Source organism: Atractosteus spatula, chromosome 13 (assembly GCF_055471065.1).
Source record: "Atractosteus spatula isolate fAtrSpa1 chromosome 13, fAtrSpa1.hap1, whole genome shotgun sequence".
In the NCBI taxonomy this organism is placed as follows: Eukaryota; Metazoa; Chordata; class Actinopteri; order Semionotiformes; family Lepisosteidae; genus Atractosteus; species Atractosteus spatula.
The window spans coordinates 37,034,057-37,059,751 of NC_142718.1; the positions used below are offsets into that span (position 1 = coordinate 37,034,057).

At 47.6% G+C, this 25,695-nt stretch overlaps 3 protein-coding genes across 6 annotated transcripts in view; all 3 read right to left on the reverse strand.

Annotated features, from left to right (window-relative positions):
- Positions 1-4,543, reverse strand: part of pikfyve (phosphoinositide kinase, FYVE finger containing) — a 32,247-nt gene extending 27,704 nt beyond the window's left edge. For all 3 annotated transcript variants that reach the window (XM_088930787.1, XM_088930789.1, XM_088930786.1), the window contains exon 1: positions 4,467-4,543. The gene's annotated coding sequence lies outside the window, so the exon portion shown is untranslated. The remainder of the gene's footprint in view (positions 1-4,466) is intronic.
- Positions 4,544-8,126: 3,583 nt separating this feature from the next.
- Positions 8,127-12,926, reverse strand: LOC148822319 (lectin-like). Of its 2 annotated transcripts, none has more exons than XM_088930464.1 (7): positions 12,898-12,926; positions 12,594-12,650; positions 11,857-11,925; positions 10,463-10,620; positions 9,852-9,989; positions 9,494-9,599; positions 8,127-8,857 (listed from the first exon to the last, which is right to left on the reverse strand). In XM_088930464.1, exons 3-7 carry the CDS (start codon positions 11,912-11,914, stop codon positions 8,790-8,792), a joined length of 528 nt encoding a protein of 175 aa, XP_088786590.1. In that variant the 5' UTR covers positions 11,915-11,925; positions 12,594-12,650; positions 12,898-12,926; the 3' UTR covers positions 8,127-8,789. The 2 variants fall into 2 exon arrangements, with proteins under 2 accessions (XP_088786590.1, XP_088786591.1); XM_088930465.1 differs by having other exon boundaries at positions 12,557-12,650.
- A 7,156-nt stretch (positions 12,927-20,082) lies between these two features.
- Positions 20,083-25,695, reverse strand: LOC148822320 (lectin-like). The gene is made up of 6 exons (XM_088929850.1): positions 25,648-25,695; positions 25,181-25,249; positions 23,082-23,239; positions 21,376-21,513; positions 20,864-20,969; positions 20,083-20,157 (listed from the first exon to the last, which is right to left on the reverse strand). Exons 2-6 carry the CDS (start codon positions 25,236-25,238, stop codon positions 20,090-20,092), a joined length of 528 nt encoding a protein of 175 aa, XP_088785976.1. The 5' UTR covers positions 25,239-25,249; positions 25,648-25,695; the 3' UTR covers positions 20,083-20,089.

A 25,695-nucleotide genomic window follows, 5' to 3' on the forward strand; every position in this document is an offset into this window, starting at 1 on the left:
ATGAACAAGCTCAGACTGACGCAGCCGATTCAGAAGGACCCCGATAATTTCTAGGTCCAGTACACAGCGTCAACTATTTTTTTTTTTAGATCAATCACCGTGTAAAATCAGATTTAAAAAACACGCAAGCGAGCCAATCATTAAACCAGTCACATCTGCTGGAAGAACGTCCCGCCTGCAGGACTGAGAGCAGGGGGCCTCGTGCCAGATGGCCTCCTGAGAACAGTTCAATCAGGAGTGCCGTCATGTGCTCCTGATTCTCCGACAGCACAGCACGAGGACCGGGAAGAGAGCAGGCTGACAAACAGCATGCAGGGCGGAGAGCACGCCCCTCACTCTCCCTCACGCGCCCGCCAGCAACCTTCTCACTCGCTCTCATCTTCCAAGAACATTTCTAGCTCGGTCCTTTTAAAGGAACTGAGAGGAAATTAAGGAAGTGGTCCTCCAGCGTGGTACTGAAGCCGCTGTACCGTGAGTCAGTAATGAGGAACGCCCACAACCTCAACATTATTCGGCATCCAAGTTGTTTGGAAGCGCATTTAAAACCAAGAGCAGGAGATGGCTCCTTACACAAAGGGGAGTGGGAGCATGGAACAAGGGACAGCTTATTAGGCAACACCTTACCAAGGGTGGAAGGTCAGGACCTTGGAACCAGATTTTAAATGCTCTGCCTGGATACAAACATATAGAGAGCCAATAGGGTTTTGCTTTTGCGCCTCTATTTTTTTGCGCCTTTAACAGTCCAGCCATGACAGTGTAATGGCAGGAGCAGCAGAGCCCTTCACATCACTGCAGGACCCTGCAGGGCTTGTGATCAGAAGGCTCAGCAAAGTGGAGACACCACTGAGCTCAACAGTCCTGCCTCCTGCCCCAGGCTGGGTTCAGGGCCTCTTCACTGCTCAACACCCCCTGCCCCAGGCTGGCCCCTTCACTGCTCAAAGGTCCTGCCCCAGGCTGGGTTCAGGGCCTCTTCACTGCTCAACACCCCCTGCCCCAGGCTGGCCCCTTCACTGCTCAAAGGTCCTGCCCCAGGCTGGGTTCAGGGCCTCTTCACTGCTCAACACCCCTGCCCCCTACCCCCTGCCCCAGACTGGCCCAGTCATTGCTCAACACTCCTGCCCCAGACTGGCCCCGTCATTGCTCAACACTCCTGCCCCAGACTGGCCCCTTCACTGCTCAACACCCCTGCCCCCTACCTCCTGCCCCAGACTGGCCCCGTCATTGCTCAACACTCCTGCCCCAGACTGGCCCCTTCACTGCTCAACACTCCCGCCCCAGACTGGCCCCTTCACTGCTCAACACTCCTGCCCCAGACTGGCCCCTTCACTGCTCAACACTCCTGCCCCAGACTGGCCCCTTCACTGCTCAACACCCCTGCCCCCTACCCCCTGCCCCAGACTGGCCCCGTCATTGCTCAACACTCCTGCCCCAGACTGGCCCCTTCACTGCTCAACACTCCTGCCCCAGACTGGCCCCTTCACTGCTCAACACTCCCGCCCCAGACTGGCCCCTTCACTGCTCAACACTCCTGCCCCAGACTGGCCCCTTCACTGCTCAACACTCCCGCCCCAGACTGGCCCCTTCACTGCTCAACACTCCCGCCCCAGACTGGCCCCTTCACTGCTCAACACTCCTGCCCCAGACTGGCCCCTTCACTGCTCAACACTCCTGCCCCAGACTGGCCCCTTCACTGCTCAACACCCCTGCCCCCTACCCCCTGCCCCAGACTGGCCCCGTCATTGCTCAACACTCCTGCCCCAGACTGGCCCCTTCACTGCTCAACACTCCTGCCCCAGACTGGCCCCTTCACTGCTCAACACTCCCGCCCCAGACTGGCCCCTTCACTGCTCAACACTCCTGCCCCAGACTGGCCCCTTCACTGCTCAACACTCCTGCCCCAGACTGGCCCCTTCACTGCTCAACACTCCTGCCCCAGACTGGCCCCTTCACTGCTCAACACTCCCGCCCCAGACTGGCCCCTTCACTGCTCAACACTCCCGCCCCAGACTGGCCCCTTCACTGCTCAACACTCCCGCACCAGACTGGCCCCTTCACTGCTCAACACTCCCGCCCCAGACTGGCCCCTTCACTGCTCAAAGGTCCTGCTCCAGGCTGGGTTCAGGGCCTCTTCACTGCTCAACACCCCCTGCCCCAGACTGGCCCCTTCACTGCTCAACACTCCCGCCCCAGACTGGCCCCTTCACTGCTCAACACTCCCGCCCCAGACTGGCCCCTTCACTGCTCAACACCCCTGCCCCCTACCCCCTGCCCCAGACTGGCCCCGTCATTGCTCAACACTCCTGCCCCAGACTGGCCCCGTCACTGCTCAACACTCCTGCCCCAGACTGGCCCCGTCACTGCTCAACACTCCTGCCCCAGACTGGCCCCGTCACTGCTCAACACTCCTGCCCCAGACTGGCCCCGTCATTGCTCAACACTCCTGCCCCAGACTGGCCCCTTCACTGCTCAACACCCCTGCCCCCTACCCCCTGCCCCAGACTGGCCCCGTCATTGCTCAACACTCCTGCCCCAGACTGGCCCCGTCACTGCTCAACACTCCTGCCCCAGACTGGCCCCGTCACTGCTCAACACTCCTGCCCCAGACTGGCCCCGTCACTGCTCAACACTCCTGCCCCAGACTGGCCCCGTCATTGCTCAACACTCCTGCCCCAGACTGGCCCCTTCACTGCTCAACACTCCTGCCCCAGACTGGCCCCGTCATTGCTCAACACTCCTGCCCCAGACTGGCCCCTTCACTGCTCAACACTCCTGCCCCAGACTGGGGTCAGGGCCTCTGTGCTGCCTCAGAGAGAAGCCCGACAGGTCTCACTTCTGCTTTCACACACAAGAACGAGTTCCCAGTGGTGTGAATGACAGGCTGGAGAGGTTGTTGCGTACGTGTGTGCTGCATGCTGCCTGTCCGTGCAAAGACACGGCGTTGGAGAACAGGAAGAAGTGATGACTGAAGAGCTGCCCCTCTGGCCTGCAGACACGAGGCAGCACAGCCCCGGAGCCAGAACACCGCGGGCGTTTCTGACATGGACCTCCCTGCCCCAGCAGGGAGCGTCACTGTATGGAAAACGCATCAGGGACGCGAGCTTATTCCAGTGCAATTCATACAGCGTCCTGAGCAATCATTAACTCCGGGGATCAAAACTTTGCCCTCTTCCGCTCGGAAATGAATTTCATATTCCCTATCCTCCTGTCCTGGTGCACACTGTCCTACATCAGCTGTTCTGCAACCAGCAGGGTGAGAGACCCCCACACAGTCAGACCTGTGCCAACAGGGGACTCACAAGTCCTGCTCTAACCTCTCTGCCTCACACAGCTCTTCTCATTTACCACTGCTCTACACACTGCATCTTCGGCTGGAGTCTTCAGCTACAGCGGGGTCCCCCCAACCCTGATCCCGGAGACCCTCCCCCCCGAACGTGCTGGCGTCCGCCCGACCCTGTGCTCGACGGGACCCTCAAGAGGTTCAGGATTAACGCAGGGCTCCCCGATTACAGCATGGGATCCCCAAACCCCAGTCTTGAAGGCCCCTTTCGCGGCAGGTTTTACGCCTGGGCAGAAGTCTTTTAACTGAAGAGCTGAAGACCAGAAGTTGCTGATGGGATGCCCTAACTAAAGGGCAACCAGCAGCACGTTCAGACACTGGAAACGACGAAAGGGTTCGAATTGTTAATCCGGTTGCTAGGCCAGTTCAGGGTTTCTGTTACGCAAGAGAACTGAGCGGGTATGGAAAGCAGGCATCAGGACTGCCCTGGGCCTGGGTAGGGAACTCCCGGGCTGAAAGCAGCCCTTCTCCTAACCGCAGCGGGACAGGTGGGGCTGCCCCGCCGGGGGCCGGGTGACCCGCGCAGTTGCAGGACAGCGCCGGGCTTTGCGATTTCCCCGATTCTGTGTTCAATTCCATTTCAATGTTAAATCTGTAAGGCGGTACTATCAACTCCACATCAGCCGTGTTTTGTGCTGTCGCTGGCTCAGACAGAAGAACAGGTTTGTTAAAGCCGGTTTCCTTGAAATAGCCGGAGTTACCCGAAAGCTTTTCCTACCTCCATACAGCAAACTATTGCGTTGCAACGTTATAATATAATAAAGGGACTTCCAACAGGTTACGGTACAGTACATTAAATTAATCGTCTACCCATGCAGTGTTACTGCAGTCAGTATTTATGTCCTGCATTAGGACTGCTGGATTTAGAAACTAAATCAAACTTGAATGTGAGAAATCTTTCATCTCCTTAAAATACCGCACAAACAGCTCGGGTCCACGTCGCAGAACACCAGATAAAATGAAAGTATCGGATGAACTTGGGCATGACCAACCGTGCAAGTCTAACACCCTATATAACGCCGGGAATACGGGTTTAAAGCACCTATGAGACCCTTGCCCGGAGCAACGTCTGTTCAAAAGAAAAAGAGCCCGCAAGGTTTCCTGTCAGAAAATGTAAAGTCAAGCTCACCTCTGAAGGTTGTATCCGCTATAGCATTACTGTTTCAGTACAGAGAAGACGGCTCGCCCGTGTTTTTCTTCTATAAATCAACCCCTTCCTGTTTCTCGGAGCTCAGCTTCTTGTCGTCATCATCGCCCTCCCTCGAATGCGCAGACTCGACCAATCTACCGCAGGCACAACCAAACAGCACAGCAGGATTGACCATGGCTCTGCCCTGAACTCTGGACGTGTCGCATTCAATCAACCGTATTACCCAGGGGGGAAAAAAAGCATCATTCCCCTTGAAGAAGTGAGAAGGCGCGATTAAGCTGTTGTTTAAACAACTGTACTTGTAGCTACACTGCGGAAGGGTTTTGAAACGCTGGACCGATACCTATAAAAGATGGCGTCTTGAATCGCGCATTCAAATAACGTAGCATCCGATCAAATCCCCGTATAACATACTACAATTTAGATTGGCAGTCCTAGATAAACTACTGTTCTGAACCGGATAAATATCATTTTGGAAGGTACTAAATTGTTTTGACAGTAGTGACAGACAAGACGTGGTATCGCTGTATTATTTATTGAAACACAGAGCCCCCTCTAATTAGCTTCAGTGTTTGGCGTTTCAAGAAACATACAAAAACCAGGACTGTCCACAACAAAACACAATGTCATCGCAATTAAATTTGACAGATAGCTAAAGTGCATTTCACCTTCATTCGAGGCATTGTGTAATTCTTGAAAATATATAGCCTGATCAATTCACTTTTAATTCATTTTTTAAATTCAGTTCGGTCTCAAAATGTTTTTTACATTAAATATCCTTAAACATGTAATAATTTGGCATTTGTTAACCCTTGCTATTCATTGAATAGAATCTAAACCTGGTGGTGTTTTTGGTGTTCAGGGACATATTAATAATAATAATAATAATAAAATAATCCATATACACTACACCAATATAGAGCTTTTATGGACACTCCACTCAAAGCTCTTTACAGGTAATGGGGATCCCCTCCACCCCCACCAGTGTGCAGCCCCACTTGGATGATGCTCCAGTACTCTCCCCACACACCAGCTCTCAGTGGGGAGGAGAGCAGAGTGATGAAGCCAGTTCAGAGACAGGGATTATTAGGAGGCCATGACTGGTAAAGGCCAGGGGGGAATGTGGGCAGGACACTGGGTTAACACCCCTACTGTTTTTGAGGAACGTCCTGGGATTTTTAATGACCACAGAGAGTCAGGACCTCGGTTTTACGTCTCATCTAAAGGACAGCGCTTTTTTACAGTATAGTATCCCCATCACTATACTGTGGCATTAGGACCCACACAGACCGCAGGGTGAGCGCCCCTTGCTGGCCCCACTAACACCTCTTCCAGCAGCAACCTTATCTTTCCCAGGAGGTCTCCCCTCCAGGTACTGACCAGGCTCACACCTGCAGAGCTGGGGTTAGTGGGGTTACCAGCTGTGAGCTGCAGGGTAATACAACTCCATGTAATATGATATTATATGGCTGGGTATTCTGTTGCAGGCTCCCACAACCCCTTTGTGTAAAGAGATACCTCCAGTTCTCAGTTTGAAACATACTTCCCTGAAATTCCCATTTCTGTCCTCTGGTTCCTGCTTCTGCTGGGTTGACTAGATGGACAGCTACAATGCAATATAATGAGCAGTCAAATATGTCTTTTCTCCTTAGTGCTACACTGTACGGCAGGGACAGCACCATTCTTTAGCCTGAAAACCTGCATATTAAGTTATCGGCATACCAGGAACAGAGGAACATACTGTATCAGATTCCCAAATTGATATTTTTTGTTTTGGACCATCTGTGAAGTATGCACACTTCATGTTGGGTATCACGCAAAAACATCCTCAACCTTAGCTATTTCCATTGCATGCAAAATAAACTTCTAACAAACACATATCGTTCTAAGGTACTGTATTTTCCCTGCATGACTTTTTCGCCACACACAGATGTCGACATTCAAATTCATCACTGCTGCCGTTAACCTTGACAGACACAGATACCCTGCAGAGTCTTCTGCACCCCAGTTCTCATTTTCTCAGGCTCTGCAGGGTAGTTCAGTGTGTAATTACAGCAGAAATCAGCATGTGAGAACTGGCTGTGTCAGCATGACAAGCTGTTATTACTGTGACGCGTGTCCAGCCAGCTGGACCACAGGGATGGTCGCCACAGCCCACGATCCCGAAGGGCCTGGGTTTCCTGCTGGGAGTGCAAACCGGAAGCCGAGCCCTGGGCGAGGAATTGTGCTGCCGTGCCAGACGGCAATAAAATAGAAACAAGAAACACCGACGCTTGTCTGAAGAAGAGCCACGCGTCCCTGTTGATTAGCTGGAAATATCGCCTTGCGCTGTTGTGCTTCTGCAGGGCTGCTGTAAAGCATGGGATACCATATGGCGCCCCCTGCTGCTGGGTGGGATCTCTTAAAAGGCTGGGAAAGCACCAGAAAGCCCAAGACTCAGTCACTCCTGATGAAAGGCCACGCAGTTACCAGCAGCTACAGGGACTTACCTGAGAGCCAGGTGATACTGCCTCTCAGCAGGCACATTTTTCTAACAAAAGAAGGTGAGATTAAGGAAATAACTTCCAGAAAAAGATGGCTTCAATAGGATCCCATGTTCCCCGGTGTTAGTATGAGAGTCCCCAAGACAGATGATGTGCTGTTGAATTTGTCATTCATCTTTGGATGCAGCCCAGTATGGAGATCCTTGGGTGTTGAGCTTGATTAATACAAACCCACCTCACGGAGCAGGGATGTTGCCTGTCTGACTTCTGAGCAGAGCACAGAAAATCCCCCCAAAATCACATTTCACATGAACAACATGCCTAAGAATTACCATTGCAGGCTTCGCTTTTCCTAGTTTTAATTTTGATTTGTCACAAACTCTCTGAGTCTGACTGTTGCCTTTTGAGGGCTTGAGGTGGAGCTGACGCGGGGTCAAGGAATGGCTCGGCATTCTGTCACTGATGTCAGTAAGAGCAAGCCGTGGAAAGGCCAGGACAGCAAAAAAGACCCTATGCATAGCGGTAAGACGAGGGCAAGCCTGGACTCAGGAGGTCAGATGATGTCGGGTAGAAACCCATGCCCTCAGGCCGTGGAGGAGACGACCTGGTGCAAGGCGGGTCACAAGATATCTGAACCTCAGTGCTGAGCGAGGAGGAGAGGGTGACCTGGAAATATATAGCCCCACACAAAGACACACTGGGAAGGACAAGCAAAGCACAGGAAACTAGGAACTGGACAGAGAAGGAGCGCCCTCTAGCTGTAGAGGGCGTGACAGCGTGGAGAATATGGTGCAACACATGAATGTAAGTCTCTTTTCTGAGCTGAATTTAAGTTACTTTTTTGAGCTGCTACACTTCACAACAAGATAGCGTCTACTGTCATGGCTTTCACTTGACTGATGCCCGTGTGTTGGAGAGTGAGAAAACAGCATCGATTGCGCCACCTGCTGGCAGCGAACTAAAGCAGCAGTCGATTGACAAAGACAGGGTTACCTTTTCAACATTTTTTAAAGCTGTATCAGAGAATTGTGTTCCAGGGTATCTAAAGTACTTTATGTGTACATGAAGAAACCAGCTGGTCAGATGTAGAACATTTAAGCCACAGCAAAAAAGGAGAAGTCAGAAAATATAAAGATGGACACTGAGGCTGATATTTCAATGCTCATCAAAAGCAGTTTATTGCTTATTTCATATTGCAGAAGCAAAGAACACCAAGTGGACACAGTAGCACAGACTCACCAGGACACAAAGACTCAAAAGAGAAGGGTGGATTACTGGAATGAAATCTTCCTTCATCACATTCTAGATGGCAGCGTGCTGGAAACACAAGTCCCTAAATAAAACCCCAGACGGCAGGTCTTCTTAGATTAAATGTGAGCTTGACCTTAGTTTAATCACGTACCAAAATGACCTTGTTGACAAGGAAGTTTGCTTTTTTATGCTTTTTTAGTTGTTATTCAAAAATGTGAATCAAGGCTAGTGCAGTTAAAAGTGCTAACCTGAGCTAAAAGGGATTTTTAAACTGGCATTAGCTTATCTTTTAAATGTATCACAAATTGTACTTGTAACTGTTATCATGGAAGCTGCTGTTGACAAATCTGAGTTTTCTGATGAATCCCTCTCCAAGACTGTGGCCTTTGTCAAATATTAATTCTTTGGAAATGGGGAAGACGACCCCCCCCCCCCGCCCATTCCTGAACATGGAGAAGGCAAGGCTGTTCTGGTCAGTGGAGTGGTCGGTGGTCAGTGGTCAGTGGTCAGTGCCCGAGGTCAGCGATGACTGTAGCACAGCGCAGAGGCAGAGCGGAGAGGTTTTCCTTTAGAAACTGTGCTTGCACACAAAGGGCTTCCTCAGGTTGCAGCTGTGGTCACTCCAGGTGCCTCGGACTGGAACAGAGACAGGAAAAGGCCCCCAGTCCCAGGATGAGCCATGAGAGATTCCCCTGCCTACCTGCACAGCGCTGTAGCGGCTCATTAGTCTGACGAGGGAGGAGGCAGAACCTCCAGCCACATTTCAAATCACGGCCTATTGAGAGTGGCTGTGGATCACCAAGAATGACATTACATTTTATCGACTTTCTGAAGTCCAGACAGTAAAAGCAAGAGAACAAACAAAACACTCAAACTAACATTCACCCCTGAAGAAAAGGCTTTTCACTGAATCTGAGAGACTTTTCTTCCTGCTGTCCTGTGTAATAGAGGTAGTGTTGCAGGTGCTACTGGTTAAATCTCCTTCCTTTGTGCTGTGACGCTCTAGAGCTCTTAACCACAGGTGTCCTCCTCATCCAGCACACAGAAATGCGTTTACTGCAGCCAGCAGTGCACAGCTGGCAGGTCCTGGGTCACTGGGAGCTTGATCCATGACCTCGTGATCCATGTCAGTTTTTACACAGATTCCAGTAGATTCCAGTTTATAAGTGCAGAATATTGAAAGTTTTACAAGCTGTCAGGCGATACAAACTGAGATGCTTCACCTTGCACATTCTGGTTATCAAGGAAGCAGAACTATTGTGGCACACTTACTGTTCCAGTTCAGCTCCACACAGGCCTGTATGAATCTTGCAGGATACCCAGCAATCCAGCGAGAGTAGTCCCATTTTGTGCCATCAGTCCATGTGAAACGACCACTCTGAAAGAACACCCCGTGGGAGTTAGGGCACAAGGCTCATACACAGACAATGACATAACTCTGTCACACTAGCTGTTCAGCAAAAGCAACACATACAGTATTCATAAAACACCCCTGGGTTAGAGGGTAGTGTACATAACCTGGTCTAAGTGCTCCTTACTTCTGCAGGGGAACTCCAGCTCTCAGCTGTAACAACAGCAGTGCAACCGGATGGGAGGAAGATGCCACAGTGTTGCTTGGCGTAGTTCTTACCCGGAACAGCTCGAACCCCCCGATCCAGACACGGGCCGCGTGGTTGCAGTGAGTGGTCAGGCATGTGACGAGCCGGTTGATCCGATAACTGTGAATGGAGGCCAGGTGTCCGTCCCTGTATTTCCGCCGGCAGAGCATCTGTGTGCAGAGAAAGCATGCTGCCTGATGAGCCCCTGAGCACCGCTCGAGTCTGGGTTCAGACGTTGTCATCAGCATTCATGAGATGATTTCCCCTAATGATTCATGAGCTTCAAGAACTGTTTAAGTTAATTGAAGAAGATGAAGACAGGAGACCTCCAAAGTGGCACAGGGGGTAAAACAATCTGCCCTGAGCGCAGAATGGGCTTTATGATTCACTGTTGCGGGTTTGTGCCTATGTGACTATGTGATTCCCCTGGTCACATTACAGAACTGTCTCAGGGAGGTTTGGGGTTTTGCTGAGCTACAGATTAACAGCTTGTCAAAGTCATACACTCAGGTGAGCATTTGTTACAATGTGGACTGGTTTCAGAAGCAGCAGGTTTCCTAAGTGCCTGTGCAGCAGTGTTCACTGATGACCTGAAGCTGGATGAGATATCATGGGAATATTCAAGGAACAAGGAACCTCATACCTCAGCATCAGTGAAGTTGAGCTGGTACGTGAAGTACGTGTAAATAGTGTGTCCCTCAGTAAAGGACTGGCTCTTACACAGCCCAGGGAAGGCAGTGGGGCAGTAGGTGTCCCAGTCTCCAACGTCCACCTCAGGGTCTGCCTGCACATCTGGAACATCTGCAGAGCAGAGACACCAAAGGACAAGGAGGAGAAGAAGCAAGATGGAAGTGAAATCTGTTTCAGTGAAGGAAATCCTCCATTTTCTAACTAAATCCAGTAGAGAATTGCAGGAGAGCTGGAGCCTCTCCCGGCAAGCAACGAGCGCAAGGCAGGGTACTCCCTGGATGGGACCCCAGTCCATCGCAAAGCACACCCAGACACACACTCACACCAGGGGCAAGTCTCAGTGCGTTATATTTTGAGATGTATTTTTTTTAAATTAAAACTTACTGTCCAGTCTTTGAGAATGAGCAGGCTTTGATACGGTGCGTTCTGCGCAGAAGAGGTATGGAGTTTGTCTGCATGATCTCTTTCCAGTCTTTCACTGAGAAGGCTGTGCGGAGACCTGATTCAAGTATTGGGAATCCTCAAAGACACCGAGTTAACTCAGGTCAACTCCTTCAGAATCAACAGCAAGACATGAACCAGAGGCACATGTGGACATGTGTCTCATCGCTCTACTGTACATCCTAAGTTGTATGTTTTTGTTTCGTTTTTACTTTTTAGTGTACTTTTTTTTTGTCTTTATCACTATGTGCAGCGTCCTTGGCTTTAGAAAGGCTTTAAAGATTAAATTTACTATGATGGTTACTTTTAAAACTGAGAGCAGGAGGCATTTCTTTACTCAAGCTACAAAACTTCATTGGCCAGATAGACGTGCCTCCTCCCGTCTGGAAACGCACTCAACACGTACGACCAAACAAACATACAAAGGCGTAAATACAAAAGGAAATCATGCGGAATTATTATAAAAAAATAAATAAAAGACGATAAAAAGACACTTGCGGCGCACTTAGAGGTGAGAGTAGGAGAGGGTAGAGATGGAGATGACGGAGACCGACTACGACTGAGAGGAAAGTGACAACTTTCTTCTTCTGACATGTTCGTATTATGAGAATGACAGGATATCATAGCATTAAAATATACTATCCAGAAACGTAATAATTAAAATGCGTTTTTCTTTTTTGTACTTAAAATACACGAGATTTCATAAACAGCTGCATTCAGGTTTAACATCAAGACGACCCGAGCTACTCACATCGTTTTTTCTAAGAGGATCTCTCTTATTTATAGTACTGTATATCTTATACTGCATAACGTTATTCGAGCTATTTTCCCACAGACACATAGATACGAAATACTGTAAGCAGCTGCAGCCGGGAGGCAGACATGTAAAAGGTGGACAGTTTATACCTGAGGCAGATACGAGCACCAGGCAGGCGAGAGCACACACTGCAGAAAAAGTCTTCATTTCTCCGATCCCTGCTGACAGAGAAAGTGTGACAGCGGTTATCAGGCAACAAGATGACGGCAGATACTGTACATTTTCTTCTGGCTGTTTAATAAGAACCTGCTGTCAGGACAAAACTCAAAACTCAAAGATGCGTCTGGACTGAACAGCGTCTCCAATAAAGTCCCTGATCTGCGACCATCATGGGCGTTTTATACAGCTTCTTACACAATACAAAGTATCATGCAAAATAATCCTATTTTTTAAGACAAAGGAACCCATTGTATTGGTCGCTGTATTTACATTTGTTCACACTAGTAATACTGTATCAAATACGCCCCTGCGCATAACAGGGATGCTAGCCGCCTGGGCTAAAGAAGGGCTTCTTCGGCTCAGCCGGCAGGATCCCTGCTGGGCGGCGGAGACCCGGGTTCGAGCCCAGGCGGTGGAGGGACAAGCGGGGGCGGGGACACAAGCCAGAGACCCCGAATCCGTTACATGACCCACGCACCCCAAGAGACTGGAGAGTGCGCTGCAATACACTTTGTAGTATAGCGAACTTCTCAAAGCGCTCATAGCAAAGCCATTCAAGCCGTATTTTCAGATACAGTAAATAGTCTCCTGATCATAAACTTGTTCCCAGTCGCTAACGGCGCGTCGTACCATTCGGTTCGGTTTGCTTGCCACTCGTGCTCCTTACCCGCTCCAAAGTCTTCCAGAATGCTTTTTTTCTTCTTCTTTCTTCCAACAGCAGTTCCTAAGAATTAGAAAAAAAATGTGATTAGTTAACATGAAGTAAATTTTTATTTTTCTGTGCGTTTAAATCGCACCTCGTCTCTCAAACGCGAGAATGCATTGAATTGGATACGACCGTACTTTTGCAATACAAAGACATGATTCCCCTCAATGTACTGAATCCCGTACATACAGTAGCAGTTAAGGTGCTTGTCCCAGGGCTGGGCTGCAGCCTGTGGGCCGCTCCCACGTGAAGGAGCGTCACTCACCCGCCTCTGTCCCGCGCTGATGAGGCTCCCTGGCTGCGCTCTTATTTATGAGGGGAATCCTGAGCTGCTCCTCGCACCTTCCTCGAAGTGTTGCTTGTAGTTCTCTCACTTCTAGGGCACGGAGGCGTGTCAGCGCTAAGGACCAAATATATATATATTACGGTATTAGGGGATAACAGTGCACTCTTTCGCAAAATTTTTTGCATTTTTACGAGATAACATTGCGCTGTTTCGCAATGATTATTAGGTTATTGGGCAACATCACGCGATTTCACAATAATCATCACATTACTTTGAGTTAATATCACGGATGGTGACCCCTAAATGCAGCCAGTGCTTTTAAAAGGTAGCTTGGTAGCCACTACATCACCTAGGACCACTTTACTTTTCATCCTATGATGTAAAATATCCCATTTTATTACATCCCTTTATCCCAAGCCTCACACATAAATATCCCTTTGGCACGTCTCTGTAAGTGCCTGCCCAACACACAGAACACCCAACACGACTTATCCCCCAGAGGCACTTACTCTGAGAACATACCCCAGCTGCCAGATCCCTAATGTCCCAGTGGAAAAGTCCAGCGGAATTGTTCTCCGGGACCAGCTGCGGTCAGTGACCTGGCGTGCCTGCTTCTGCCACACAAAGGGAAGAGACTTGGTGGTCCTGAACAATGTGCTCCTGCGTGTGAAACTTTGAGTGCAGTGCTGGGTATAGAGGGGGGAGGAAGACGATGCTGGGGCCTTCCTCCACTACTCTCTGCAGAGCCCCTGGTCTCCGAGTCCTCTCCTGGGAGCTGTGGCGCAGACTGTGTGTCCCCCAGTTTCTGCTGGCTCTGTCTGCTGGGGAGTGCACACCTCTGGGGTTTGTGAAGCACTTATCTGGCCAGGTGTGGGCAGAGCTACCTGCTCGGGGCTCAGTGATCAGCTGGCCATGTGCAGATGGCCAGGTGTAACAAGGCACTGCGTATTCGCACCCTGTTCTAGAGGTTCTAGTTAGACCTGTCTCTCAATCCCACGTCTGCTCTGAACTGTGTGGGGATTAACGAGTGTCTGTGCAAGGACCTTTGGTCAATGGGAAAGACAAACGCTCTACTCTTAACGAGACACTGGTCATCCTATGCATACCTTAAGTCAACACAGTGTCACGGTCATCATCCCTGCTCTAGAGGGCACTCCTACCTTTTTCTGTATTGTTTTTAGTTTAGTTTGACTGTCTCGTCTGGACTGTGGGAGCACTGGTGGCACTGGTACAGTATGTCTATACTACAGTATATCAATCTGCTACATTAATCCCTTTTCGCAAAAGGGAGTGTGTGATGTTTTTCATTGTATTGTTAATTTCCTCCTGTCCCGTTACTAAAACAGAACTCAGCCCCCTGCCCTCCAAACCACTGCTCCCCTCCACCCAGGAGGAATGTTCTACAGTCAGTCATGCGAGGGTTTGCAGTGATATGTTTGATCCCAAGTTTGAAACAGTCAGCTCAGAAGAAAATATACTGGGTGGAGGGATGTTCTCGATACTGACTGTGAAGACGTAGTAAGTGTCGCGTCTGTTACCCGTTGTGAATTCGTATAGTTACCTCGTGAACATACGTGTACTTTCTCAGGTCTGTGTTCACGTTCTGTTGAGTACAATGTCAAGATTGTGATGTAGATATATTAGATAGATATATTAGAACTGGTATAGTATAGATATATTAGAATATATTATATATTAGAATATATTAGAATTATTAGAATATATTATATATAATATAATATATAATATATATAGGTGGGGAGCTGTGTCAGCATGCGTAGGTTGCAAAGGAACAAGTAATAGGTTTATTCCTGCTGAAAAGAGAAGAAAGAGAACACAACGTTTCGGCCGTGGAGCCGAAACGTTGGCTCCACGGCCGAAATGTTGTGTTTTCTCTCTTCTTTTTTTCAGCATGGAATAAGCCTATAATATATATAGTATATATATTAGAATATATATTTATATATAGAATAGATATATTAGAACTGGTATAGTATAGAACTGGTAGCAGTAATATGCTATGCAGTCTTGACATGTTGATTTCTTTTGGGGTGGAGGGGGAAGCTTGTTCTGTTCTTCCCTGGGCCACTGCTTCTGTAATATTGACCTTGTCCCCAAAAGATTAGGTCCATTGTGTGTCTTGAACTAGACAAACACAAGTGCTGTTAGAGAAGAAAAGTGCATTTCAGATTAGGAACCCTGACGTTCGTCTTAGACCATTTACAAATTAAGCGCAAAGCTCGTTTTTTGAAGAAATAATCTGTAAAATCTGGGAGTATACATCGGTTATAATTCATCTTTTTTTTAAATTGTAATCTTCTAATTGCTGCGCAAGACTCATGTTCAGCAGTTTCTTGAATTTGGAATAGTAGACTTCTTGAGGGAAAAAAAGGAAAAAATGACAGGGTAACATGGATACAGGAATGTGTTTATTGTTTTGATACAGGAATGTGTTTATTGTGACTTATCTGTAAAGAGGACCTGATGCCACTGTTGACGAGTCCATCGCAGTCTCTGTCTGGCCCAAGCCAGTCGGGGGTGACGTCTAGGAGGTGTGAGCAGAGGGCCTCTGACAGGTCGCCTTGCTCTGTGGCCAGCAGCATAGAGCCTCACTGTCCTCTCACTGATTGTGTCTGATGGCAGTTTCAGCAGCAGTACGGGTGGCAGATCTGAAACAATCTCTCAGATGGACCAGTTTGATGTGTTAGTCCTGCTCTCGTGTGGTCACTCAAGGGAGGATCTTGGACGGTTATCTGTCTTGCTGGTCTGCTGCAGCTGGGACACAGTGGAGCGGCTTATTCCATAGTGTCTGGCAACGCTGTCAGATGACATGCCTGCCTGCAGGATGCCCATGGCCCTCTCCCTTGCTCCTGGTGACATTCGAGGCATTATTGAATGCACAGAAAACTGACTAAGTGTGGCCTTTTTCTTGCAGTGACCTAAGCTTTGAATTAAGGCCTTTTTAAAGGGGACCTGATCAGGCATTGTTCCACCTGGACCTCGTTGGGTAAAAGTGCACCTAACATGTTTTCGTGTGATTGGCAAGTTGCAGTGCCTCACTGCACAAGCTGTATTGCTGGTCAGAGGGCTTAAAACAAATTGACAACTTTTTGCGAAAACACATAAACTATAACTCTAGTATTCTCATTCCTGAAAATGTTGCGTTTCTTTTTTCCCATCAGTACAATATAATACACAATATAATGTACAATATAATATATTATACTGTATATATTTTACATACAATATAATAATATTGTTTATTAATTCAAAAATATTAGATGTTTATTTGTTTTACTGTCTAAGAAATATTTAAGAAAAATGAAGAGACAGCTCAATATCCAGCAGCCGAAGACGGGTGGCTCTCAGGTGGCTCTCTGATGTTCTCCCGCCGTGTGCTGGTTCCTTCTGGCAGACCTGTACTCCTTCAGGGAGCCATGCCTCAGGGAGCACACTGGGGTCACAGTGCAGGAGGAGAGAGGAGGAGGAGAGGGAGGGAGAAAAGGAGTCTGGGGATGATATAACGTCAGAGCTGGGGCATCTGAAGGGGAGACAGAGGGGGTGCAGGGGTGTAGTACTGAGAGCAGAGGGCAGGGAGGGAGAGTGAGAGGGAGTGAGAGAGGAAGAGTAGGACGGGGAATGTGAGAGGAGATCCACTGGGACAAGGAGAAGGGCTGGTGAAGCTGCCATGTCAAACTCTAGGGTCCCGAGTCTGGTGCCTGGCTCTGTCTATGTGGATGTGCTCCACACTAGCAGATATATACAGGGTATTTTCGCTGATGTAAATTTTTCCCAAGCAAATTCTTTTTAAGAAATAAGACACTGAAAAATGTACTGATAAAGAGAAAAAAATGGAGACTAACAATAATCCCATCTTTAGGATTTTATTCTGCAACACTGGGACCTCTTTCGAACAATTACAAAAAAAACCTTTTCTTTGGTCTGTGTGTTTGACCGACAGTATTCATCATACCAGAGGCTCCCTTTACAGGGATGTCAAAATGTTCTTGTTTTGTTTTTGTATTCTGGTATGCTATTTTACAGAGTCTAATGGAAAAACACAGACATGCATCACCTCCAGTGGTGAAGTATAACCGCTATGACTAGTTACACGATAAGGAGAGGGGTGGCTGTCACATTTAAGAAAATGTAACAAATTGAAGACAAGACCCATTGGAAAGATTCAATGTCTTCTAGCAAGCTTGGGTTCATTCAAAAATGCTCCAAAATGCTTTGCTCTTAGTAATATGAAATTATGTTTTAAAAAATTCCTGCAACACAAGACTGAGTGGTGATTTTTAGGAACTTTAGAGCTGCTAGTATCAAAATCTTGTATTTTGGACATTTCTTATTTTTTTCTGTTGTAAACCCAAGACAGACTGAGGGAACCCCACAGTTCTGTGAGCCCAGAAAGGCTGGGGGAGCCCTGCAATCCAGTGAGCATTGATGGGCTGGGGGAACCCCACATTCCATTAAGCGCGGATAGTCTGGGGGAACCTAACGATCCTGTGAGCACTGACGGGCTCGAATGTGTTGCAGTCAGGTCCCATTTCAGTCCCAGAACCCAAGGGGAGGTCGAGGCTGGGGAAAAGGCAGTGAGGGGTACCTGCTCAGGTGGGCCAGGTCCCCTGGGGGTTAAGGGGAGCCAGGCACTGGGAGCAGGGTGTGGGACTAAGGCACTGGGGGCTCAGTTTACTGTGTTGTTGTCAAGTATGGAGTGTTTGTGATCTTGGTTGCGTCTGCTTTCCTCTCCTTCACAGGTCTTTCTGCGGGGCCGACAGCAATCTTCACGGAGCTGGGTCAGTCAGTCACCACACAGACCCACGAGCCCTCATTCAGGTCCTGGAGCCCTGGCCAGAAAAGAGCTATAAAGCCCCAGCCAGTGGAGGTACAGGTTCACACTGTGCAAATATATATATAAGGACTCTAGAGCCTCACAGCACTAGCACAGCACTCTGTTTATGGTTAGCATTTCTGCTGTGTAGTGTGGCCCTGGTTTCAATTCCTAGGGTACTATCTGAATGGTGTTTGTGTGGATTTCCTCCAGGTCCTGGTAGGTTAACTGGCTTCTGGGAAAATTGGCCGCTGCTGTGTGTGTTTGCGTCTGTGTGTGCCCTGCAAAGGACTCACGCCCAGAGTTTCAAGTTATAAATAACTTGGAACATATAAGAAAAGGTGGATTCCATGTTCCCCGGTGTTAGTATGAGAGTCCCCAAGACAGATGATGTGCTGTTGAATTTGTCATTCGTCTTTGGATGCAGCCCAGTATGGAGATCCTTGGGTGTTGAGCTTGATTAATACAAACCCACCTCACAGAGCAGGGATGTTGCCTGTCTGAGCAGAGCACAGAAAATCCCCCCAAAATCACATTGCACATTAACAAAGTACCTAAGAATTACCACTACAGGCTTTGCTTTTTGTAGGTTTAACTTAAACAATGTTATTTTGTTTTAACGGTGCTGAGGGTGACTCAGCTTGAGGCAGCGCTACGGTGTAACTGTGCGGGGTTAAAAATGTCTAAAATAAAACGGTGTGGAGATTCTCGTATAACATTAATTAAAGTTTGTAAACACACAGAAACGGACTTTTTTTTTATCTGCTGCACTTCACCACAAGATGGCGTCTACTGTCATGGTTTGGAAAACCTCATCGCTCGTGCCCACCTGCTGGCAGTGAACTAAAGCATCAGTCGATTGACCAAGAAAGAGCTAACTTTTATAACTTTTGAATATCGTTATCAGGGCCGGTCCTAACATTTTGCGGACCCTAGGCAAGATCTTGGAAGGGGGTGCTTCCATATCACGATTTGCTCATACAGTACACGCTCCTGTTATCAGCTCCGAACCCAAACTTGTTAACCATGCAGCATTCGGCTGCAGCAGCTAAAATCATTCTCATACGGTCATAACATGAGAGTCATTTGCTACACTGACAGTGAAATAACCTGCTCCACTTACATTCACAGCTAATAATATTATCATTTATAGCTGACAAACAGCCTAGGTTAGCACAAAGGCAATAGATTGAACCATCGGAGGGATTTTTTTTGGCTCACATTTTAATGTGCTGAGTAAAAAAAGCACATGACACCTTGACAACTGAAGAAGGCTCCACGGCCGAAACGTTGTGTTTTCTTTCTTCTTTTTTTCAGCATGGAATAAACCTATTACTTGTTCCTTTGCAGCCTAAGCATGCTGACGCAGCTACCCACCTGAGTAAAAAAATGTTGTGTTGCATGTTGAGGGAGCCCCCTGCTGGCCTCTAGGGACCTAGACAGTGTCCTTCCTCACCTGAGCCAAGGGCCAGCCCTGATCTGTACTGTACAAGTGAAGTGTTGTTTCCGGGGTACCAGGTTGCTACCTGTCCCCCACCAAGCACTGCCAGCCTGTCAAGGAAACCATCTAGTAAATTACACAGCAGTTAAACCACAGCAAAACAGGAGAAGTCAGTAAATATAAAGATGGACACTGATGCAGACATCTCAATGCTCATCAAACGCAGTTTATTGCTTATTTCATATTGCAGAAGCAAAGAACACCAAGTGGACACAGTAGCACAGACTCACCAGGACACAAAGACTCAAAAGAGAAGGGTGGATTACTGGAATGAAATCTTCTTTCTGTCTGTTATTAAACATTATCATTACAGTCTAGATGAAAACACAAGTCCTTCATTAAAAACCCAGAGGGCAGGTCTTCTTAGACAAAAGGTAAGCATGATCTTATTTGAGTCAAATCAACAAGGACATTTCACCTTGTAATTTGAAGAAGGATGTTTGCTGTTATAAGACTGCACTCATAGATTTACTTTTGAAAAGGAACAAGTAAAAGTTAATCCCTCCCTGAAAAGCAGAAACAGTAAAACAAAACAGTTTAGTAAACTGGTATTAGCTCATCTTTTTTACTTCACATCTCCCATTTGTAACTTGTTATCAAGCCAGCTGCTGCTGCAAAATCTTCTACATCAATAGAAAAATAAACTTTTCTGTTTAGTCGCTTTGCAAGACAGTGGCATTGATCGAATTCTTCAGGAAATGGGGAAGACAAACTCCCCCCACCCCCATTCCTGAACCTGGTGAAGGCAAGGCCGCTCTGGTCAGTGGTCAGTGGTCAGTGCCCGAGGTCAGCGATGACTGTAGCACAGCGCAGAGGCAGAGCGGAGAGGTTTTCTTTTAGAAACTGTGCTTGCACACAAAGGGCTTCCTCAGGCTGCAGCTGTGGTCACTCCAGGTGCCTCGGACTGGAACAGAGACAGGAAAAGGCCCCCAGTCCCAGGATGAGCCATGAGAGATTCCCCTGCCTACCTGCACAGCGCTGTAGCGGCTCATTAAATCTGGAGGAGGCAGAACCTCCTGCACTGTTGTCAGTAGTTCATTATTAATATTAAAAGGAATGATTACATTTTATTGACTTTCTGAAGGGTTTAAAAAAGCTAGAGCACAAACAAAACACTCAAACTAACATTCACCCCTGAAGACAAGGCTTTTCACTGAATCTGAAAGACTTTTCTTCCTGCTGTCCTGTGTAATAGAGGTAGTGTTGCAGGTGCTACTGGTTAAATCTCCTTCCTTTGTGCTGTGATGCTCTAGAGCTCTTAACCACAGGTATCCTCCTCATCCAGCACACAGAAATGCGTTTACTGCAGCCAGCAGTGCACAGCTGGCAGGTCCTGGGTCACTGGGAGCTTGACCTCGTGATCCATGTCAGTTTTTACACATAACCTAGATTCCAGTAGATTCCAGTTTATAAGTGCAGAATATTTCAGATTTCTACCTATATTATTCTCAGCTCACATTGTCACACATTCAGAAGGAGAGCAGTTGTAAACTGTTGCATGTTATATTTCCTTCATGAAAGTTTTACAAGCTGTCAGGTGATACAAACTGAGATGCGTGACCTTGAATGTGCTGGTTATCAAGGAAGCAGAACTATGGTGGCACACTTACTGTTCCAGTTCAGCTCCACACAGGCATGTATGAATCTTACAGGATATCCAGCAATCCAGCGAGAGTAGTCCCATTTTGTGCCATCAGTCCATGTGAAACGACCACTCTGAAAGAACACCCCATGGGAGTTAGGGCACAAAGCTCATACGCAGGTGCTGCAGGCTACACTGACTCAACATGTGTTGATCAGCAGTGTAATGCATTTGCTTTTCCTGACCCTGGCAAATTTCCTTTCAAGCTCTTTCCAGCTTTACACAACAAAGGGTTGTGGGAGTGTGGAACAAGCTGCCCAGACATGTTGTTTAAGCCAATAGCTCTGAATGAGATCATCAGATCAATTAGCTGCTAACTACCAAACAGGCCACATGTTCTGAGTGGCCTCCTCTCGACTGTACATAACCTGGTCTAAGTGCTCCTTACTTCTGCAGGGGAACTCCAGCTCTCAGCTGTAACAACAGCAGTGCAACCGGATGGGAGGAAGATGCCACAGTGTTGCTTGGCGTAGTTCTTACCCGGAACAGCTCGAACCCCCCGATCCAGACACGGGCCGCGTGGTTGCAGTGAGTGGTCAGGCATGTGACGAGCCGGTTGATCCGATAACTGTGAATGGAGGCCAGGTGTCCGTCCCTGTATTTCCGCCGGCAGAACATCTGTGTGCAGAGAAAGCATGCTGCCTGATGAGCCCCTGAGCACCGCTCGAGTCTGGGTTCAGACGTTGTCATCGGTTAAACGAATGCACGCTCGTTCAAAAAGATATTTTTGTTGTTAAAAAAAATAGACAATGGCAAAAAAATCCTGAGCTTCAGTAAGTGGGTAAGACAATCGAAGAAGACGAAGCCAGGAGAACTCCAAAGTGGCACAGGGGGTTAAAGAATCTGGCTTCTGTGAAGGGCTGAAGAAGGGCTTTCTGATTCACTGTTGCAGGTTTGAGCCTCCATCATGTGACTATGTGATTCCCCTGGTGACATTACAGAACTGTCTCAGGGAGGTTTGGGGTTTTGCTGAGCTACAGATTAACAGCTTGACAAAGTCATAGACACGGGTGAGCGTTTGTTTCAATGTGGACTGGTTTCAGAAGCAGCAGGTTTCCTAGGTGCCTGTGTGTCACGATCGTAATCCCTCCTCTTAAGGGCGCTCCGGCTCTCTCACATTTTAGTTGATCATGTGCACCTGCCGCCGATCCTGCCCCTCCTTATTTAAGACGGGCGCTCCCGCTACTCCCGGCTCTGCATTGGAAGAAGGACCCCTGGGGGCCCACCTACCACCAAGTCACCCTACGCCCGCAGCTTGAGGGCACAGGCCTCCTATCGGCATCCTGACCCAGCTGAGTCCGGGGCTCAGAGTGCCTGGCCTTGTGATCCCATTTTTATTCCCTCTCCCTGCACTAGATCCCGTTCCGGTTTTTATCCTTGTCTGGTTTTTGTTTCGGATGGGTCACGATTCGGACTGTCACGATCGCTAACCCCTCCTCTTAAGGGCGCTCCAGCCCTTCCTTGTTCTGCCCCATTGTCTGCACCTGGTCCCTAATCCCGCTCCCCCTTAAAAGCCAGACGCGGACCTCACTCCTGGTTCCTCATTGATTTCCACATCAGGAGAGCCCGGGGTCCTGCTGCGTCTGGCTCCGCTATGCTTTTAACTTTCTGTTCCTAGTTCCTGGTTCCCCTCGCCGGTTCCGACCCGGTTCCTGTTCCCCCCCCCCCCCCCCCCCTCTGGATTGATCGCCTCGCTATGGGCTTCAGCCCTTGTTTCTGATTTCCCGTTTGGATTTCCTACATGGATTGTTCGGCTGGATTCACTTCCCCTGGACACCTGCACTGCATGGACACGCCCCCCGTCTCCAGACCCTCTTCCTGCATGACCATTTTCCCCCTCGTGTCTTCACTTTTCTGGATCGTGTCGTCCGCATAGGGCCCGGAAAGAACTGTTCGTGACATGGACTTTTGGACTGCTTCCTGGTTTCCCCTTCTGGATAGTTTTGGACTTGTCTGCCTGCGCCACGCCCCCCCGAGCACCGGAACACTGCCGTCACTCCCCCCTGTCAGTCATCCCATCCTGATCCTGTCGTTTTTCCCTGTTGCCCTTCTCCAGTCTCTTCCGGATTTTACCGTCTGCACAGGGTCCTGACCTACACATCGTGACACTGTGCAGCAGTGTTCACTGATGACCTGAAGCTGGATGAGATATCATGGGAATATTCAAGGAACAAGGAACCTCATACCTCAGCATAAGTGAAGTTGAGCTGGTACGTGAAGTACGTGTAAATAGTGTGTCCCTCAGTAAAGGACTGGCTCTCACACAGCCCGGGGAAGGCAGTGGGGCAGTAGGTGTCCCAGTCTCCAACGTCCACCTCAGGGTCTGCCTGCACATCTGGAACATCTGCAGAGCAGAGACACCAAAGGACAAGGACGAGAAGAAGCAAGATGGTTGTGAAATCTGTTTCAGTGGAGGAAATCCCTCCATTTTCTAACTGCTTTATCCAGCAGAGGGTCAGAGGGGAGCTGAGCCCTATCCCACCAAGCAGTGGGTGCAAGGCAGGGTACTCCCTGGATGGGACACCAGTCCATTTTAAAGCACACCCAGACACAGACAGATTTCTTTTGATTAAAACGTAGGAGGAATACCTACTGTACCATGAAATGAAAATGAGCATCCTTTGATATTTACTGTGCAGAAGAGGTATAGAGTTTGTCTGTATTATCTCTTTGTAGTCTTTCACTGAGAAGGCTGTGCATTCAAGTATTCAGAATCTTCACTGCATCCTTGACCGGCTTCACTGACTGACTGGACTCTTTCAGAATCAACAGCTAAACATGAACCAGAGCCGCATGTGGCAACGTGCCTCGATCATACGACGAAGATGATGATGATGACGATAATAATAATAATTGGCCAGAGTGCGCCAGAACTCCCCACACACCAGCTCTCCTCGGGGAGGAGAACAGAGTGAGGAAGCCAGTTCAGAGGTGGGCGTTATTAAGACATGTGCTGTAAGGAGTCTATAGTAATAATATGAGGTAAGACTGTGCGTGGAGAACTGTAAGATAAGACAGAAAGTAAGAAGAAAACCGCTGTGTTTAAGCCGCGGCGGGTGGCTGTTAAACGAGCCTTTGGGTTCGGGGTCAGTCGGAGGTCTCGGCCGGCGGTTTTCTTCTCTTGACCGGCTTCTCAGAAGAAGATAGCAGAAGAACACTTTTACTAGGGCCGGTGTCTGAATTCCCTGCATTTTACGCTGTATGTGCTTATTTCATTTTTTTCTTTGACTTTTTATTGCTCGTCTTTATCAGTAAAGTCTTCATTTCTTTATTAGTATGTACAGCGTCCTTGGGTTTAGAAAGTCGATTTACAAATAAATTATTATTATTATTATAATTATTAAAACAACAACAACAACAACAACAACAATAATAATAATAATAATAATAATAATAATAATAATAATAATAATAACTGAGAATAGGGGGTATTTCTGTACTCAAGCTACAAAACTACATTGGCCAGATAGACGTGCGTCCTCCCGTCTGGAGACGCACTTACGTGTGCGACCAAACAAACATACAAAGGCGTAAATATAAAAATAATAATATTAATTATATTAATAATAATAAAAAATGTAAAAAAACAAAACAATAAAAAAGATACTTGCGGCGCACTAAGAGGTGAGAGTAGGAGAGGGTAGAGATGGAGATAACTGAGAGGTTTAACACGTCTGCGATGAGCGGATCTCCGTTTCTGTGAGCTTAACTGCACAGAAAACATTTTCCATAGTCCGATTTCTACCGCGTGTCCATTTACATGTTTTATAGTATAAATTGAGGAAATGTACATATTAAAAAATCAAATGTTTGGTGCCTTGCATTATAATTTGATAGTATAAATATACTATACCTTTATACTATTCTCTTATACTATGCAGTAACGTAAAATTACATTTGTTTTTCGTTTTGGCACATATAATACATGAGATTTAGACCTAAACACCTACAGAACGTTCAGTTTTAAAATCAATGCCAGCCTCAAATCGTTTTTTCTGACCTGTCTTCTGTTTCTTACTGTGTTATCTTTTAAAATAACGCTTATTCACTCTGTTTTCTCACAGACACATAGCCAACTAAAGTTAAAAATTAAGATTTAGCATCTGCGTTTGTACCTGCACATAACGCAACGTGTTTTTTTAACGAGGAGTAGTGCATCATGAGCAAATTAAGCATTGCCATTTCTTAATTCCAAACATGATTCGTCAGAAGAAACGATACAACATAGATAGGATATAAGCAGTCGGGAGGCAGACATGTAAAAGGTGGACAGTTTATACTGTACCTGAGGCAGATACGAGCACCAGGCAGGCGAGAGCACACACTGCAGATAAAGTCTTCATTTCTCCGATCCCTGCTGACAGAGAAAGTGTGACAGCGGTTATCAGGCAACAAGATGACGGCAGATACATTTTCTTCTGCCTGTTTAATAAGCACCTTCTGTCAGGACAAAACTCAAAAGTCAAAGATGCGTCTGGACTGAACAGCGTCTACAACAAAGTGTGGGATCTGTATCCATCATGGGCGTTTTATACAGTTTATTACACAATACAAAGTATCATGCAAAATAATCCTATATTTATAAGACAAAAGAAGCCATTGTATTGTATACACTTTGTTGTATCGTGAGCTTCTCAAAGCACTCATAGCAAAGCCACTCAAGTCGTACTTTCAGATAAATAATCTCTTGTTCGCAAACTTGTTCCCATTCGCTAATAGCGCGTCGTGCCATCAGTGACGCGGGCTCCTTACCTGCTCCAATTTCTGACGGAAAACCTTTTTTTTCTTTTTTCCAACACC

Bases quoted from the DNA above. Each gene is read 5' to 3' on its own strand.
- LOC148822319 (XM_088930464.1), bottom strand. From the start codon at position 11,914: ATGAAGACTTTTTCTGCAGTGTGTGCTCTCGCCTGCCTGGTGCTCGTA. The intron at 9,600-9,851 runs GTAAGAACTACG...GTGTTCTTTCAG, and splicing joins GGGGGTTCGAGCTGTTCCGG to AGTGGTCGTTTCACATGGAC. The intron at 8,858-9,493 runs GTAAGTGTGCCA...TCTCTGTTCCAG, and splicing joins TGTGGAGCTGAACTGGAACA to TCCGAGGCACCTGGAGTGAC.
- LOC148822320 (XM_088929850.1), bottom strand. From the start codon at position 25,238: ATGAAGACTTTATCTGCAGTGTGTGCTCTCGCCTGCCTGGTGCTCGTA. The intron at 23,240-25,180 runs GTACAGTATAAA...TCTGCTCTGCAG, and splicing joins GGTGCTCGTATCTGCCTCAG to ATGTTCCAGATGTGCAGGCA. The intron at 20,970-21,375 runs GTAAGAACTACG...GTGTTCTTTCAG, and splicing joins GGGGGTTCGAGCTGTTCCGG to AGTGGTCGTTTCACATGGAC.